Consider the following 17231-nt stretch of genomic DNA (forward strand, 5'->3'; position numbering starts at 1 on the left):
AGCTGGAAGTGGAGGGATGAGGCTATAACTGGTTCAAGGTAGAAGCAAAGTATAGAGACACAGATTTGAAAATCAGTAAAATGATAGCTGATGCCACCCAAGTAAATGTTGCAATGGCGCTGAGAAAGTGCTACAGAGTATGTCTTAGGGGAAATAATGGTAGAAACTTGGCAGAAAGAGAGAGATAAAGTAATGAAGGTGATAAAATGGAGTGGTTTTTAGACTTTTTGAGGTAAGGATTGAGATCTATTCATCTTTGATACCCATGCTACCATGGAAGAAACACTCCCTAAGTATCCATGAAATGAATGAATCATCATTAAAGAAAGGAACTAAGAGAAAACCATCTCAAACAAAGTAAGGGATGAAAGGGAGTTAATGGTTATAGAGCACCCACACTGCCCTCTGACATACATCAGATCAGAAGTTCCCAAACTTTCCCAGTTCATGGCATCCTTAAGTTCTTGGTGATTTTTTATGGCACCCCTGGGTCAAAAGAAATACTGATTTGCCTGTTAAGTCCAAAACAATTTAATAAGCATTTATGTTCTAATAACTTAGTAGCCATTTGAAAAAATAATATACCTAAATTGAAAATAATAGGGGCACCTGGGCAGCCAAGTTGATTGGGTGTCTGACTCTTGATTTTGGCTCAGGTCAGAATCTTAGGGTCATGGGGTCAAACCCTGAGCTGGGCTCCATACACAGTGCGGAGTGTTCTTGTTCCTCTCCCTTTTCTCCTCCCCCTCTCGCAAGCGCTCTCTTTCCTCTCTCAAATAAATAAGGAAGTAAAATTAGGGGTGCCTGGGTGACTCAGTCGGTTAAGCATCTACCTTCTGCTCAGGTCATGATCCCAGGGTCCTGGGACCCAGGCCCATGTCAGGCTCCCTGAGTCTACTTGCTCTTCTCTCTCTGACTCCCCTCACCCCAATCATGCTTAGGCACACTCTCTATCTCTCAAATAAATAAAATCTTTTTTTTTTTTTTTTAAGATTTTAGTATTTATTTTTCAGAGGGAGAGCGAGAGCGAGCACAGGCAGACAGAGTGGAAGGCAGAGTCAGAGGGAGAAGCAGACTCCCTGCGGAGCAAGGAGCCCGATGTGGGACTCGATCCCAGGACGCTGGGATCATGACCTGAGCCGAAGGCAGCTGCTTAACCAACTGAGCCACCTAAAGTTAAAAAAAGAACATAATATTTAGATTTCATTCTTATTAACCACAATTATTCCTAATGGGATATGTGCATCTATTAGGTACAGCACAACTTCTCAAACCTTGGAATCTGACACTGCCACCCTCATTTCCTGTTCCCTATTATTTTCATGCAGTGCTTGCTTTTTATCATAACCACTGAAAGCCCAACTCCACAAAGACATCATCATGGGGAATGTAGTGCAATCTAATGCTGAAACTCTAAATGACTTTGATCTAGCAGTGCCTGTGGTAGCCAAAAAATGTTAGCTATTTTGCATTTCACTTAAAATTTAAAGTATTACGTAGTACCCTTTTGAGTTCGTAGCATAGCTCCAGGGAGCACAGGTGGATGATCTGGGAAGTGTGTCTTCAACTACTGAGAGGAGGGGCGCCTGGGTAGCTCAGTGGGTTAAGCCGCTACCTTCTGCCTTCGCTACCTTCTGTCTTCTGCTCAGGTCATGATCTCAGGGTCCTGGGATCAAGTAAGGCTCCGCAGGGAGCCTGCTTCCCTCTCTCTCTCTGCCTGCCTCTCTGTCTACTTGTGATCTCTCTCTGTCAAATAAATAAATAAAATCTTAAAAAAAAAAATACTTATAAACTACGGAGAGGAGAGGACTTCAAGGAACGGCAGTCAACAGTGCAGAAATACCATAAAGAATAAGAATTTTTTATTTTATTTTTTAATTTTTATTTTTTAAGATTTTATTTACTTATTTGACAGAGATCACAAATAGGCAGAGGGGGCAGGCAGAGAGAGAGGAGGGGAAGCAGGCTCCCTGCTGAGCAGAGAGCCCAATGCGGGGGTGGGGGTGGGGTGGGGGGGGTGTCAATCCCAGGACCCTGAGACCATGACCTGGGCTGAAGGCAGAGGCTTTAACCCACTGAGCCACCCAGGTGCCCCAAGGATAAGAATTTTTTAGAAGTCTTTGGTTTTGGCACAAAAAAAGAGACTTCAGGATATCTTTAGCATTTAAGTTTAGTAGAATGGCACTAAAAGAAGCCAAAGTGCAGGGAGTTAAGAAGGGAATTAATATAATGAAAGAGAAAGGAGAAAAAGCAGGTATCTGATAATGAATGATGGAAGAAAGAATAGATGAATACTCAAAGAGATAGCAAGTCACATCAAATATTTAATATTCTCTCTTTTTTTTAATTTTTAATTTTTTTAAGATTTTTTATTTGACAGAGAGATCACAAGTAGACAGAGCAGCAGGCAGAGAGAGGGGGGAAGCAGGCTCCCCACTGAGCAGAGAGTCCGATGGGGGTCTCAATCCCAGGACCCTGAGATCATGACCTGAGCTGAAGGCAGAGGCTTAACCCACTGAGCCCACAGGTGCCCATCCCCCCCCTTTTTAAAGTTTTTATTTATTTAAGTAATCTCTACACACAACGTGAGGCTCAAACCCACAACCCTGAGATCAAGTGTCTCATGCTCCTCCAAATGAGCCAGCCAGGTGCCCTTAGATTTTTCTTTTTTAGATGAAGAGAAACGAACATAGTTTAAGGTGGGCCAAAAGGAGTTAATTAGTAGAAAGGTAAGGAAAAGAAATATTTCACAAGTTTTAAAATGGGGAGGAAAAAAGAAATGGGATTCTGATTATAGCTAGATAGAGCTAATTTTAGAGTCATAGAGACAAACTCTACATCCAAGACTAAAGAACAGTGTTATTTCAAGCCTACTATAGAATAGCCTCAATTTTGCCCATAGAGCAGAGTGTGACACCAAAAAACGAAGTATCAGGGTATGGAGGAGAAGGGGCTGGGTTAAGCACTGTGGCACATTTACAGGGGCCTTGCAGAAAAAATAAAATAATGGGGCATGGAACACTAGAAACGTATATACATTAAATAAAGACATAAAAATAGATCTTGTTTAATACTTAATGTCTTATGTTTAGAGCATTATCCAGAATACATACCTATTGGCTGAGAATATAAAAAACGTTTACCTAACTTAGAGAAGTTAAACTTGTAGATGTTATTCGGACAAAAATATAATAATAAAGTATTAAAGTATTAGCTACGGTGATTCATATAAACAAATACTGGAAGCACAGGCAAATGCAGATAAGTATTGATCTGAATGTTTTATGATGTTCCAGATCATTATTTTTCCAAAGGAAATAAAGTTTAAATCACATAGGCAGAACTACTACAAATCCTAGTTGACTAATATCATACAAAGTTTAATTGCAAAACAACTGTAATTAAAGAATATTTACCTGAGCATCTGTACTTTAACATTTTGGAATGATTGTTACTTGCTAGAAAACTGATGACTTCTTTATTTATTATATCTGAACATAATGTAAATGGATCTGGAAAAAAAAACTGCAACATGTAAGGTTCTTCTGATTAATGAAAACTGATTAATGAAAAGGACCTGACATTTACACAATATATTAATTCTCAAGATTCTCATAAACTTTAGCACAGTACTACATATACAGTCACCCTGGTAGATAAATAGAAAGGTTCTGGTTATCAGTAAAAGGTGACTGAGGCACTTACACCAGAAATAGAGTCAAAGGTGTGGCTTATATGCTAGAGGGGAAATATATCAATGTACATTTTTTTTTTTAAAGTATAGATGGGACACCTGGGTGGCTCAGTTGGTTAAGCAGCTGCCTTCGGCTCAGGTCATGATCCCAGCGTCCTGGGATCGAGTCCCACATCGGGCTCTCTGCTCAGCGGGGAGCCTGCTTCTCCCTCTGCCTCTGCCTGCCATTCTGTCTGCCTGTGCTCGCTCTCTCCCCCTCTCTCTCTCTGATAAATAAATAAAATCTTTAAAAAAAAAAATAAATAAAGTATAGATTGCTCTAGGCAGTATAGACATTTTTTTTTTAAAGATTTTATTTAGGGGGCGCCTGGGTGGCTCAGTGGATTAAGCCGCTGCCTTCGGCTCAGGTCATGATCTCAGTGTCCTGGGATCGAGCCCCGCATCGGGCTCTTTGCTCAGCGGGAGCCTGCTTCTCTCTCTCTCTCTGCCTGACTCTCCGCCTACTTGTGATTTCTCTCTCTGTCAAATAAATAAATAAAATCTTTAAAAAAAAAAAAAAAAAAAGATTTTATTTAGTAAAAAAAAAAAAAAAAAAAAAGATTTTATTTAGTTATTTGACAGAGAAAGATCACAAGTAGGCAGAGAGGCAGGCAGAGAGAGAGGAGGAAGCAGTCTCCCTGCTGAGCAGAGAGCCCGATGCGGGGCTCGATCCCAGGACCCTGAGATCATGACCTGAGCCAAAGGCAGAGGCTTTAACTCACTGAGCCACCCAGGTGCCCTCAATGTACATTTTTATCTGTATTAGTCACCTAAATATGTTTTTTTAAAAACTCAAAGAAGAGGGACACCTGGGTGGCTCAGTTGGTTGGGTGGCTGCCTTCGGCTCGGGTCATGATCCCAGCGTCCTGGGATCGAGTCCCACATCGGGCTCCTTGCTCGGCAGAGAGCCTGCTTCTCCCTCTGCCTCTGCCTGCCATGCTGTCTGCATGTGCTTGCTCTCCGTCTGATAAATAAATAAAATCTTTAAAAAAAAAAAAAACTCAAAGAAGAAATATTTTTAAACATACCTGTTACTGGTAACTGCTGCTTTCTATTTTTGACAACGGGAACTGGATGTTTAAAAACACGGTCACTAAAAGAAAATAGACACCAAATATTTAAAAGTAAACATACTGTTTGGTGTATGGACAAATATTTCTGTAGGCAGTGGTGCAATTCTGGGTATTTGGCAGGCAGAAGGAGATGGAACCAGGGTCTACCAAAGTCTATCAAATTCTGCCAAAGTAGCGTTTGTAATGGTTATAGCCTCCTTTCCAAAAATGGCATTAAATAAGACTCTGGGGAACCTTGGTGGCTTAGCTGGTTGAGCATTTGCCTTGGCTCAGGTCATGATCCCAGAGTCCAGGGCTCAAAGTCCATGTCGGGATCGAGCACCACATACAGCTCCCTGCTTGGTGGTGAGTCTGCTTCTCCCTCTTCCCTTCAATCTGCTTGTGCTCACTCATTCTCAAATAAATAAATAAAATATTAAAAAAAAATAAACAAACCACAAGACACCAAAGGGCAATACCACTGATGCCAGGAGAAACATGGGAAAAATAAGTTTTGCAAGAGGAAAACATGGGGCACTTGGCTGGCTCTTGATCTCAAGGTCATGGGTTTGAGCCCCGAGTTGGGTATAGAGATTAATGAAATAAATACATAAACTTAAAAAAGGAAAGAGGAAAACAGGAAAGAACGAGGAAGTGAGGGGAGGAGAGAACAGAGTCAGAAAGCAATAAGGCTGGCCCAAGAACATATCGCAATGCTTTCCAGTTCCACATTCCTAAGAAATTAATTTAAAACTGACATCAAGAACAGTTATGCAAAGGAAAAAAAGGAGTTGTGATGATGTAATCCATCTCCCTAATATCCTGCTCACCCTGCAACCTTCCCAGAATATAGCAGCATACTCTTCAGTTTCCTACCTGGCACAGTAACCTTTAGAGGAGAGAATATAAGTAAGGCTTTAAAAAAGGTGACAATCCCAGGTCTGAACCCATAAGCTACCAGAGGGAGAAGGGACATCAGCTAGAGGTGAGGTGCAAGGAACAAGTGAAAAGGTAAGCCTAAACCAGATTTTTAGCACATACTACTCCCTTTTATCAAATTAAATTTAGAAATTGGTTTTTGCTACATTGTTAATGGATTACCAATGTGCACACTGTTACTTCAGGTATAGGGTTTCAGGTTAAGTTTTCTGAATATTCTTTCTAAAATTCAAATCTGACGTCACTCAATTTAAAATCCTCAGTGGCTCCCGTGTCCTATGAGGGAAAACTGAAAATTCTGAGTGTGAAATTCAAGGCCCTATTGAACTGGCCTATACCTTCCCATGCAAACTCCATTCTCAACATTTCCATTCAGAGTCCTCCCAAGACCATATTTTATCATTTCTGTATCCGAGGGTTTAACAGAGTGGCACAGAGTACTGCACAAAAGAATACTTGAATAAATACATAAAAGTTAGAAACAATTATTAAACTATACCTTGATTGAGAAACAGAATTCTTTTTTTCAAAAGTTGTTCCTTCCTGTAGATTTTGATTATAGCTTGAATTGGCTTTACATAAATTCTTATTTTGCCCACTCTCCCTATAACAAGCAGTAACTGGATTTGCACTCTTTAACAGGGTCTTCATTTGGTGATCATTTGTACATGCTGTAGACAGAACTCCATGGGATTGGTAACTCTGAAGCTTTCTAGACTTGCTTTTATCTTTATCTTCTGCTGTAGGACCTCTGCCAATACTATTGGCATGGAGGTGTTTCAATGTATTTTGAATATTTATGTTCATAGATGAAACATTATGCTTATCTTTTTCTCTTTGTAGTTTTTCCTATAATGTAAAAATGACAAGTGAAGAATCTCAAAATAATCCATTTGCTTTATAATTCAATTTACACTCTCTTTAAATAATGTAGGGAAAGTTCATGACTGCCAATAGAATATACATAGTAAATGGGACTATTTACATTAGAAGAAAAAGGAATATATTTAATAAATGATCTGGGGACAACTGGGTAGTCATCTGGGGAAAAAATAAATTGGATCCCTATCTCAGAATTTACACAAAAATAAAGTCAAAATGAGCTAAATATTGTTTTGTAAAAAAATGCAATGATTGTTTTAAAAAAGAAAACAGTATTTTAACACTATTAAGGGGAAGAAGACTTTTCTAAATATCACAAAGAATAAAAAAATCATAAAAGAAAAAACCAAAATATTTTTTCAAAATTCTGCTACAGACCAAGAACAATGTGGGTGGGTGGGGGAGGAACTCAGAAGAAAAAAGGGCCAGAAGCCAAATGATATTCAACACAAAGAATATGTATGTTATGCACAAAGAACATGTATGTTATGTCTTGGGGTATGATTTTTCTATTTACATTTGTAAAAAGCTGCTACAATGAAATATGAAAAAGATTAATGATAGTGTAGAAAAATAGGAAAAGGAGATGAACAGTTAACAGGAAAGGAAATATAAATAGCTCTTAAATATATGAAAAAATGCTCCATCCCACTTGGAATAAGAGAAATAAAGCCACACAGAGACAGCATTCATCTAGGAAACTGGCAAAGATCAAAAGGGCACATGGAAACAGTCTTATACATTTACGGGTGGGAGTATAAATTGTACAACCTCTATAGAGAAATAATTTGACAGTATCTTTTAAAATAAAAGCTGTGCATATCTTCAAAAAAAATCCTATAGGTATACTCGTGTAAAGGTAAGCACATCTTACTTTTATGTGAAAGTACTCAGGTAAATGCAAAATGTTAATGTTATTAACTGCAACACTGTTTGTAATTGCCAAAAGTTGGAAATAACCTACATGCTCATAAGAGAGATCCACCAAAAAACTGTTCTCCAACTGTAAGTAAAGAATAAAGCAGGTACCTGGCAGGCTCAGTTGGTAGAACATGTAACTCTTGATCTCAGGGTCCTGAGTCCAAACCCCACATTGGGCATGGAGCCCACTTTAAAAAAAACTTTTTTTTCCTTAGGGGTGTGCCTGTGTGGCTCAGCCAGTTGGGCATCCAACTCTTGATTTCAGCTCTCTTGGTTATCTCAGGGTTCTCAGACTGAGTCCTGGGTAGGTCCCACACTCAGCAAGGAATCTGTTTGGAATTCTCTCTCCCTCTCCTTCTGCCCCACCCCCGAAACTTTCTCTTTCTCTAAAATAATAAATCTTTAAAGAAAAAATTTTTTTTAAGATTTTTATTTATTTGACAGAGAGAGAGCGATCACAAGTAGGCAGAGAGGCAGGCAGAGGGGGAGGGAGAAGCAGGCTCCCTGCTGAGCAGAGAGCCTCATGTAGGGCTCCATCCCAGGACCCTGAGATCACCCGAGCCGAAGGCAGAGGCTTAACCCACTGAGTCACCCAGGCGCCCCTTTAAAAATTTTTTAAAGGAGGACATCTGGGTGGCTCAGTGGGTTAAACAACTGCCTTCGGCTCAGGTCATGATCCTGGAGTCCCAGGATCAAGTCCCACATCAGGCCCTCTGCTCACCAGGGAGCCAGCTTCTCCCTCTGCCCCTTGCCCCTTTCATGCTCGCTTTCTCTCTCTCTCTCTCAAATAAATAAAATCCTTTAAAAAATTTTTTTAAAAGGATTTTATTTATTTGAGAGAGAGCAAGAACGAGAGAAAGAGAGTGCAGGCACGGGCATGGGCACACACATAACCTAGGAGTGGAGGGGCAGAAGGAGAGGGAAAATCAGGCTCTCCACTGAGCAGGGAGACCAATAAGGGGCTCAATCCCAGGACCCTGGGATCATGACCTGAGTCAAAGGCAGATGCTTAATGGACTGAGCCACCCAGGTGCCATTAAAAAAAATTTTTTTAAATATAGAGAGATAAGTAAATAGGCAAACAAACAAAGAGGGCTTTCGGTAAATATGATGAATTTAACAACACTATTTATTTTTGGTCCTTCCAAGAAAACCAATTAAAGAACAGTTTTCAAAAAGACATAAATCCACAAGGACAAGGAGAAATGAAAGAAGAAATAAAGGCAATACAAGTTTGGAAATTGGAGAGCATGTAGGTGAATGATAACCTACTTAGCAGTCTTGATAAAGCTGAATTCAAAGCTGACCATCAGAAAAGCTAAGAAACTACCTAGGATGGGCTGCCAAACTCTCAAAAGGCTTGGGAATTGGAGGGGTTCGAACCTCTAGAACATGGGATGAAGATGGGGCTAAAAATAGGAAGACTGGATGAAAGTCTGTTTAAGAAACAGTTGGATTACAGGGATGCCTGGGTGGCTCAGTCGGTTGAGTGTCCAACCTGGATCTCAGCTCAGGTCTTGATCTCAGGATTTTTAGTTCAGACCCAGCACTGGGCTCCAGGCTGGGTGTGGAGTCTACTTAATAAAAAAAAAAAAAAAAAAGTTGCCTTATTAGATCTCGACCCCCCATATATACACACTTAATAAGCAGTTGACAGACACCAGAAGGTCCCCTCCTTCCCCAGGTGAAAGGGGAAGTTTGAATCTCTGGAAGGGATAAAAAATAGTTTCTACACTGGAGGACACCAAACAAAGCTGAAAGCAGAATACTAAAGAAACATATCTAAGCAAGTATTCACATACTGAATACTAAGACCCACACGCTCTCTTCTCCCATTTTGATTCCAGAAAAATGGTTGACAATCTCTAGGCAGGAGATTAGACATTGGAGGTTCTGCCCCAAAATGACCTGACTAAACCTATGAGAATCCATCATCAACAAATTTTCAGAAAGACTTTCAGTATCTGACTCTTAAATATGAGTAGCAAACAAAGACTGCCAGAAATATGAAGAAAGCTAGAGACCAAGGAAGGAAGGGAAGAGAGGGAGGGAAAGAGAGGGAGGGACGGAAAGAAAAAGAGGGAAAAAGAGGGTCAGAAAGCAAGCAAGCAAGCAAGCAAGCAAGGGAGCTCAAAGGAAAAAGATGGGTTAGGAAGAAAAAAAAATTTTTTTGAAAGATTTATTTGAGAGAGGGAGGGAGAGAGAAAGTGAGAAACAGAGTGCTCACATGAGCAGGGGGAGGGGCAGAGGGAGAGGGAGACAGTCTCCCTGTGGAGCGTGGAGCCTGACGTGGGGCTTGATCTCAGGACCCAGGACACTCAACTGAATGAGCCACGCAGGTGCCCTAGAAGAAATAAAAAAGTACTGAAAATTATCACTGAGGGGCACCTGGGTGGCTCAGTTGGTTAAGTGGCCTACTCTTAGTTTTGATGCAGGTCATGATCTCAGGATTTGGGGACTGAGCCCTGTGTCATCGGGCTCTGGGCTCAATGGGGAGTCTGCTTCTCTACCTCTCTCCCCCTCTTCCTCCACTCATGCTCTCTCTCTTTCAAATAAATAAATAAAAATTTTTTAAAAAGAAAATTATCATTGATATATTTAAGAGAAGAATGCCAATGATGTCTTAAGTCCATGAAATAAGAGTAAGATCATTTAAATGGAGTGAAAAAAGAGGCTTTGGTAACTATAAATATGATAGCAGAAGTGAAAAACATATTTGTTTAAAAAGTAAATATGAGAACACTTCCTTAAATGTAGAAAAAAGAGGATGACATGGACTCCAAGAAAGAGGAAATCAAAGCAGGAAGGATAAAAAGAGCATCTATGAGATGATGGTAAAGGCATATCCCAGGGTAACAGTAACGGTTGTATACTTGGCCTACCGGATGTACTAGTGATTAATTTATTGCTCCTCAAAATCCATCCCAAGCTTCCTTGCCCTACATTGCAAAACTGAAACTAGACTCAATGGACTGCTATTCTACAGCTAGCACTGATGTTAGTCTCTGTTAATAGCAAGTGCTGGAAGAACAATACAAGACTGCCAGAGGAAGAAGAGACTTTTTCTCCTTTTGGTGTTCTGTTGTTTGAGTGGTGGCAAGTAAAAGTAGATGCACTATGAGAGAGGTCCATAATTTCTTTAAGGTGTAATTGTCCAATGATTTCACTCCTAGGTATTTACCCAAGAGAAATAAAAATGCAAATCTCACAAAAAGAAGTGCAACCCAATGTTCAGAGCTACATTATTCACAATGGCCAAGATCTAGAAGCAATCCACATAACCATCAATTGGTGAATCAAAGTTGTAGTACATCCATACTAGGGAATATTCAGTCTGCCATAAAAATGAGCAAATATTGAAAAAACAACATTGGTGGATCTCAAATACATTACACATTAAGTAAAAGAAGTCAAACACAAAAGATTATATAACATATAATGCCGGGACACCTGGGTGGCTCAGTTGTTCGGCATCTGCCTGCGGCTCAGGTCATGATCCCAGGGTCCTGGGATCCAAGCCTGCATTGGGTTTCCTGCTCAGCTGGAGGCCTGCTTCTCTCTCTCCCACTCCCCCTGCTTGTGTTCCCTCTCTAGCTGTGTATCTCTCTGTCAAATAAATAAATAAGATCTTTTTTAAAAAAAACGCCTGGGTGGCTCAGTTGGTTAAGCAACTGCCTTCAGCTCAGGTCATGACCTTGGAGTCCTGGGATCGAGTCCCACATTGGGCTCCTAGGTCTACGGGGAGTCTGCTTCTCGCTCTGATCCCCCCCCACACTCTCAAATAAATAAATAAATAAAATCTTAAAAAAAAATAAAAAATTTATAATTCCATTTATGTGAAATTATAGAAAAAGAGAACTAGTGACAGATAACAGATCAATGACTGCCTGTGCCTGAAGACAGGGAATAGGACTGTCTACAAAAGGACACAAGGAAACATTTTATGAAAATATTCTAAAAATGACTATAGTTACACATAACTATAAATATACTAAACACTACTGAACCATACTTTAAAATTTTTTATTTTATTTTATTTTATTTTTTTAAAGATTTTATTTATTTATTTGACAGAGAGAAATCACAAGTAGATGGAGAGGCAGGCAGAGAGAGAGAGAGAGAGGGAACAGGCTCCCTGCTGAGCAGAGAGCCCAATGCAGGACTCGATCCCAAGACCATGAGATCATGACCTGAGCCGAAGGCAGCGGCTTAACCCACTGAGCCACCCAGGCGCCCCTGAACCATACTTTAAATGGGCAAAATGAACTATAAATTCCAAGTGAACTGTATCTCAATAAAGATTTTTTTAAAAAGAATGAAATACTGATATAAACATGTATAAACCTTGCAAACATTATGCTAAATAAAGGAAACCAGTCACAAAAACCCACATGTTATATGATTCAATTTATATAAGAAGTCCAGAATAAGCAACTAAGAGTAGTTTATGGTTGCCTAGGCTGGGGAGGTGTGGAGAATGGACAATGGATGGGAGAAACAGGAACAGTGACTGCTAAAAGGCATGGGATTTCTTTTTGGGGTGATAAAAATATTCTAAGGTTGGTTGTGATAATGGTTGTACAATTCTAGGAGTATACTAAAAACCAATGAAATGTATACTTTAAACAGGTCAATGGAATTGAATGTGATTTATATCTCAGTAAAGTATATATGTATATATATATGTATATATACATATATATATGTAGCAAGATGTTTATTCTAGAGTTGTCAGCACTGGTCTGACAACTATATTCAAATTGAAATATTTGAATATATTCAACTATATTCAAATCGAATATAATCTTAATGTCCCTTAACAAAAGACTAGTTAAATAAAATTATAATCCTCTAAAATAATGAATATTAGTCATTTAAAAGAATGAAATTACTATACCATCATACTAAGCTGAGCACTATGCTTTTATTTTTATAAACGTATGCACAGGGGCGGCTGGGTGGCTCAGTCAGTTGAGCATCCAACTCTTGACCTCAGCTCAGATCTTGATCTAAGGGTTATGGGTTCAAGCCTTGTGTTGGGCTCCACACTGGGGCTGGAGCCTACTTAAGAAATAAATAAAATAAGTAAAAATAAAAATAGGGGTGTCTGGATGGCTCAGTCAGTTAGGCATCTGCCTTCGGCTTGGGTCATGATCCCAGGATCCTGGGATTGAGCCCCACGTCGGGCTCTGTGTTCAGCAGGGAGCCTGCTTCTCCCTCTCCTTCTGCCTGCCACTCCACCTGCTTGTGCTCTAGCTCTTTGTCAAGTAAATAAATTTTTAAAACTCTTCAAAAAATAAAAACAAAAATGCATGCACATACAGAGACACTAAGTGTACATACACAGAAAAAAATACTGATACATATACATGTACATATACATATATGTAAAGAGAGAAATTAATACCTCTCCTTCCCTTCTCTCTTATTATACAAACCTTAGATCTCTATCTACGAGGTCTCTTATTTTTTCAGTCATTTCCACTTTTAATTTTTTTTTAAAGATTTTATTTATTTGACAGAGAGATAGAGAATACTCAAGTAGGCAGAGCAGTAGGCAGAGGGAGGAGAAGCAGGCTCTCCCGTGAGCAGGGAGCTTGATGTGGGACTCAATCCCAGTACTTTGGGATCATAACCTGAGCCAAAAGCAGCTCCTTGACTAACTAAGCCACCCAGGGGCCCCATTTCCACCTTTTTTTTTTTTTAAAGATTTTTTATTTATTCATTTGACACAGAGAGATCACAAGTAGGCAGAGAGGCAGGCAGAGAGAGAGAGAGGAGGAAGCAGGCTCCCTGCGGAGCAGAGAACCCGATGCGGGACTCGATCCCAGGACCCTGAGATCATGACCTGAGCCGAAGGCAGCGGCTTAACCCACTGAGCCACCCAGGTGCCCCCACCTTTTTTTTTTTTTAAAGATTTTATTTATTTATTTGATAGAGAGAAATCACAAGTAGATGGAGAGGCAGGCAGAGAGAGAGAGGGAAGCAGGCTCCCTGCTGAGCAGAGAACCTGATGTGGGACTCAATCCCAGGACCCTGAGATCATGACCTGAGCCGAAGGCAGCGGCTTAACCCACTGAGCCACCCAGGCGCCCCCCATTTCCACCTTTTAAAAATGTTTTTCCCCCCATGTTCAAAGATGGTTTCTCAAGTATCAACTGAATTTTAAATTTGAAACCATTAAAATCTGGTGGTTCAGTCGGTTAAGCATCATACTCTTGATTTTGGCTTAGGTCATGATCTCTGGGTCGTGGGTTTGAGCCCTATGTCAGGCTCTATGCTCAGCAGGGAGTCTGCTTGAGGTTCTCCCTCCCCTTCTGTCCCTCCCCCCACTCACAACCTCACTCTTTTACTAGAATAAATCTTTTTTTAAGATTTAAAAAAAATTATTTATTTGATAGAAAGAGAGAGATATCACAAGTAGGCAGAAAGGCAGGCAGAGAAAGAGGGGAAAGCAGGCTCCCTGCTGAGCAGACTGCCCAATGCGGGGCTCGATCCCAGGACCCTGAGATCATGACCTGAGTCAAAGGCAGAGACTTAACCCATTGAGTCACGCAAGTGCCCCCAATCTTTTTTTAAGACTTATTAAAAAAAGATTTTTATTTACTTGACAGAGAGAGACACAGAGAGAGGGAACACAAGCAGGGGGAGAGGGAGAGGGAGAAGCAGGCCTTCTGCTGATCAGGGAACCTGATGCGGGGCTGGATCCCAGGACCCTGGATCATGACCTGAGCTGAAGGCAGATTGTTAATGACTGAGCCACCCAGAAGCCCCTAGAATAAATCTTTAAAAAAAAAAAAAAAACATTAAAATATAAAAAATAATTTAGCAAGAAAAATTTTTTACCCTCCAACCTCTATTGTAGAAAAATACTTGAAAAAAGTTTTATATTCTTTGAAACAAAAAAGCCAACCTCATTTCTTTCTCTTTCAAGCTGTTCTATTCTGTGTAGAATTTCCTTTGCTTTCTTCCAGTACTCTTCAAGATTCTTCTCTTTCATATTTATGTCTTTTAATTGTTCTTCATTTTCATCAAAAGAATATTCTCCTAGACTTAGAGATAATTTCTCAGCTTTGTAATATGGGAAAAAAATAGTGAATTTATTCATTACTAGAAATGGGTTTTTTCTGACACTTTAAATGTAATTCTAACACTTTAAATAAGGACTACCTCATACCCCACATCCACCTCTCTAAATTTTGCCCATGTAGACTACCTTAACTATCTAGGTGGTACTGAAAATAAATGGAAAGCAAGTGCATGGCAGAAGTCCAAGCCCCAGTCATAAATTAGACTTTACTCATCAGAGCTATAAGAGAAAGAACATCATGAAAATATGTTATGTCGGGTACATAAACATCCCCAGGTATGTGGATACTGGTTTTAGGTTTGGGGTTTTTTTTAACAGTTTTCATAAAGCAGCTCCTTCCTTTAATCTTTTAAGTTTTCTTTTTATATACCACAGCAGCAATTTTTCTTCCACAAAGGCCAATTCAGTGGCCATCATTTCTTCAATGCATGTTCCCTCCTATCATAGGGTCTTTGTGCCTCACTGTTGCTTATGGCTGACCTAGTTAACACTATACATTCAGTTCTCAGCTCAACAATCATTTCCTCCGAAACCTCTTCTGCTCCAAGTCTAGGTCACAGTCCTTTGTTATATGCTAAAATCTATGCTCCATCCATTCCTAACCCTTCAGTTAATACAGAACAATTCATTCATTTTTTAGATTATTCAAGGACTATTTATCTAGTTAAATGAAGCTCTATGAGTGCTGAGTGTTGTTTCTAATCACTGTATCCCTGAAACCTAGCACAGTGCCTGGCAAATAATAGTCACTCAAACATTTTTTTAAGTAAATAAACAAATGTATTTTGTATTATAATTTAACCTTAAGTCACCTGTAGGCCTCAAATTTAATTCCTACAACTAAATTGTCCATATTGCTATACTGTTGCTCTCTTCCAGATAGGGTTAAAGGCTGAAATACTCTTGTTGTCATGTCCAAATTATATATTCCACTTTTCAAATTAAGAAGAGCCTGGGAGCCCAAAGGATTGGGCTCACCAAAGCAGATATAAATTTCCCTTCATAAACTTCCGTATTTTTTTTAAAGTAACAATAAACTTACTAATTTTTTTACAATTGTGAAGCACAAAAGTGGCAGCTTTGTTTAGTTCCTCACTCTGCGATTCAGTTAAGGCTTGTATCATGAGTGGAAGCCCATTGTTTTTAAAAAGATCATACTGATTCTCCTCTGGAAAACATCAAAAATCAAAGTAGAAAACAGTTATGTTATTTTTTCATAAACTATCTGCATAAGGTCATAATTCTCTGTGATAATTATGAACATTGTTTAAATCTTAAGAGAGTAAAAAAAAATAGTTTCAAAGTATTTTCCATTTAGAAAATAATCTTCTAACATAAAAATACCTGTCTCATAAAGTGATGATGTTTGAAATACAGCCACTGAGTAGCCATACTTCAGGAGAGTAAAAAAGTAGCCCATACCTGGTTTAAAAAAAGGTATAGTTGAAAACAAAAAAATATACAGTTTTCAGATTAAGCCTCAATAAAAAATATAAAAAATTTTAAAATTTAGAATAAATCCAGAGCACCTGGGTGACTCAGTTGGTTAAGCATCTAACTCTTGATTTGGGCTCAGGTCATGACCTCAGGATTCTGAGATGGAGACCCACATCGGGCTCCAAGCTCGGTATGGAACCTGCATAAGATTCTCTCTCCTCCTCCTCCTCCCTATCCTGCCCCTCTTAAAAAAAAAAAAAAATAGAGACAGGAGAGGAGGAACACAAGGAGAAATCTCTTCCAATTTCATTGGTGAAAGATGTTGAGGGGCTGAGGGCCTAAACTGGACCTGGACAGAAAGGGATAAGGAAGGATATGGATGAAGAAGGATGAGGAGCAAAATGACAGGTTTGGGCCTGAACGACTTACAGAAAGGCAGTACTTTCAAGCCTCCCATATGACAATAAGGGGGGGAATAAGTGGATTTCCACTCCACTGTTTTAATAAGCACACTAATTAAATTCAATACTAACCACAATCTTCTGTGCAATGACCAAGAGTAAGTATGATGCTAAATTTTTCTCCTGAATCCAGACTTTCATGAAGCAGTAATGTCAGAAGTTTTGAAACAATCTGATACTTGGATAGTATTACTCCAAAAGTAGCTATCAGTAAAAAATAGGGGGGAAAAAAGTATAAGCTTAAAACTATATATATGCTATTTGTCAGATCTTATGGAAGAAGAAGAATATCATGCCAATATAATATCTAATATTCCCATCTCATCTATATGCATATGTATATGTAAATATAAATAAATGTATTATAATAAGATAATGGCTTATATAGCCCTCTTAAACCTAGTTATGGCTTGGTGAGTCAGACTTCATACTTTTCAGAAAGAGGTATACCTTAATTCTTTATGCAATTTTTAAAAATCTATAAATTGGGTTTTCCATGTTTATGTTTTTGTTGCTTATGTTTCCAAGATGTCCCTTCATTTCTCACTTAAAGCTTTTCATTTAATATTGCTCTTTCAGTGAAACAGAAGTTTAGAAACGATAGAATTTTATCTTGTTCTTTCATTAGACTTGAAGTCAGAAGACTTTAATTTGAACCCTTAGGGAAGTCATAATCTCCACATGAAAATAAGAAGTTGGACTAGATAATTTTTACG

General features: G+C 39.1%; 1 protein-coding gene across 9 annotated transcripts in view; it reads right to left on the reverse strand.

The window, feature by feature from the left end:
- The window catches only part of TERB1 (telomere repeat binding bouquet formation protein 1), a 45211-nt gene that overhangs the window by 8715 nt on the left and 19265 nt on the right, over positions 1 to 17231 (reverse strand). For 4 of the 9 annotated variants that reach the window (XM_032326608.1, XM_032326607.1, XM_032326610.1 and 1 more), the window contains 6 exons: positions 16588 to 16719; positions 15660 to 15785; positions 14441 to 14598; positions 6224 to 6573; positions 4762 to 4826; positions 3417 to 3512 (listed from right to left, as the gene is read on the reverse strand). In XM_032326608.1, coding sequence (XP_032182499.1) covers positions 3417 to 3512; positions 4762 to 4826; positions 6224 to 6573; positions 14441 to 14598; positions 15660 to 15785; positions 16588 to 16719 — 927 coding nt within the window. Of the gene's footprint in view, positions 1 to 3416; positions 3513 to 4761; positions 4827 to 6223; positions 6574 to 14440; positions 14599 to 15659; positions 15786 to 16587; positions 16720 to 17231 lie in introns of those variants that run through there. The other 5 variants (XM_032326609.1, XM_032326612.1, XM_032326614.1 and 2 more) reach the window with 5 other exon arrangements.

The sequence above is a fragment of the Mustela erminea genome, chromosome 19, assembly GCF_009829155.1.
Source record: "Mustela erminea isolate mMusErm1 chromosome 19, mMusErm1.Pri, whole genome shotgun sequence".
Lineage (NCBI taxonomy): Eukaryota > Metazoa > Chordata > Mammalia > Carnivora > Mustelidae > Mustela > Mustela erminea.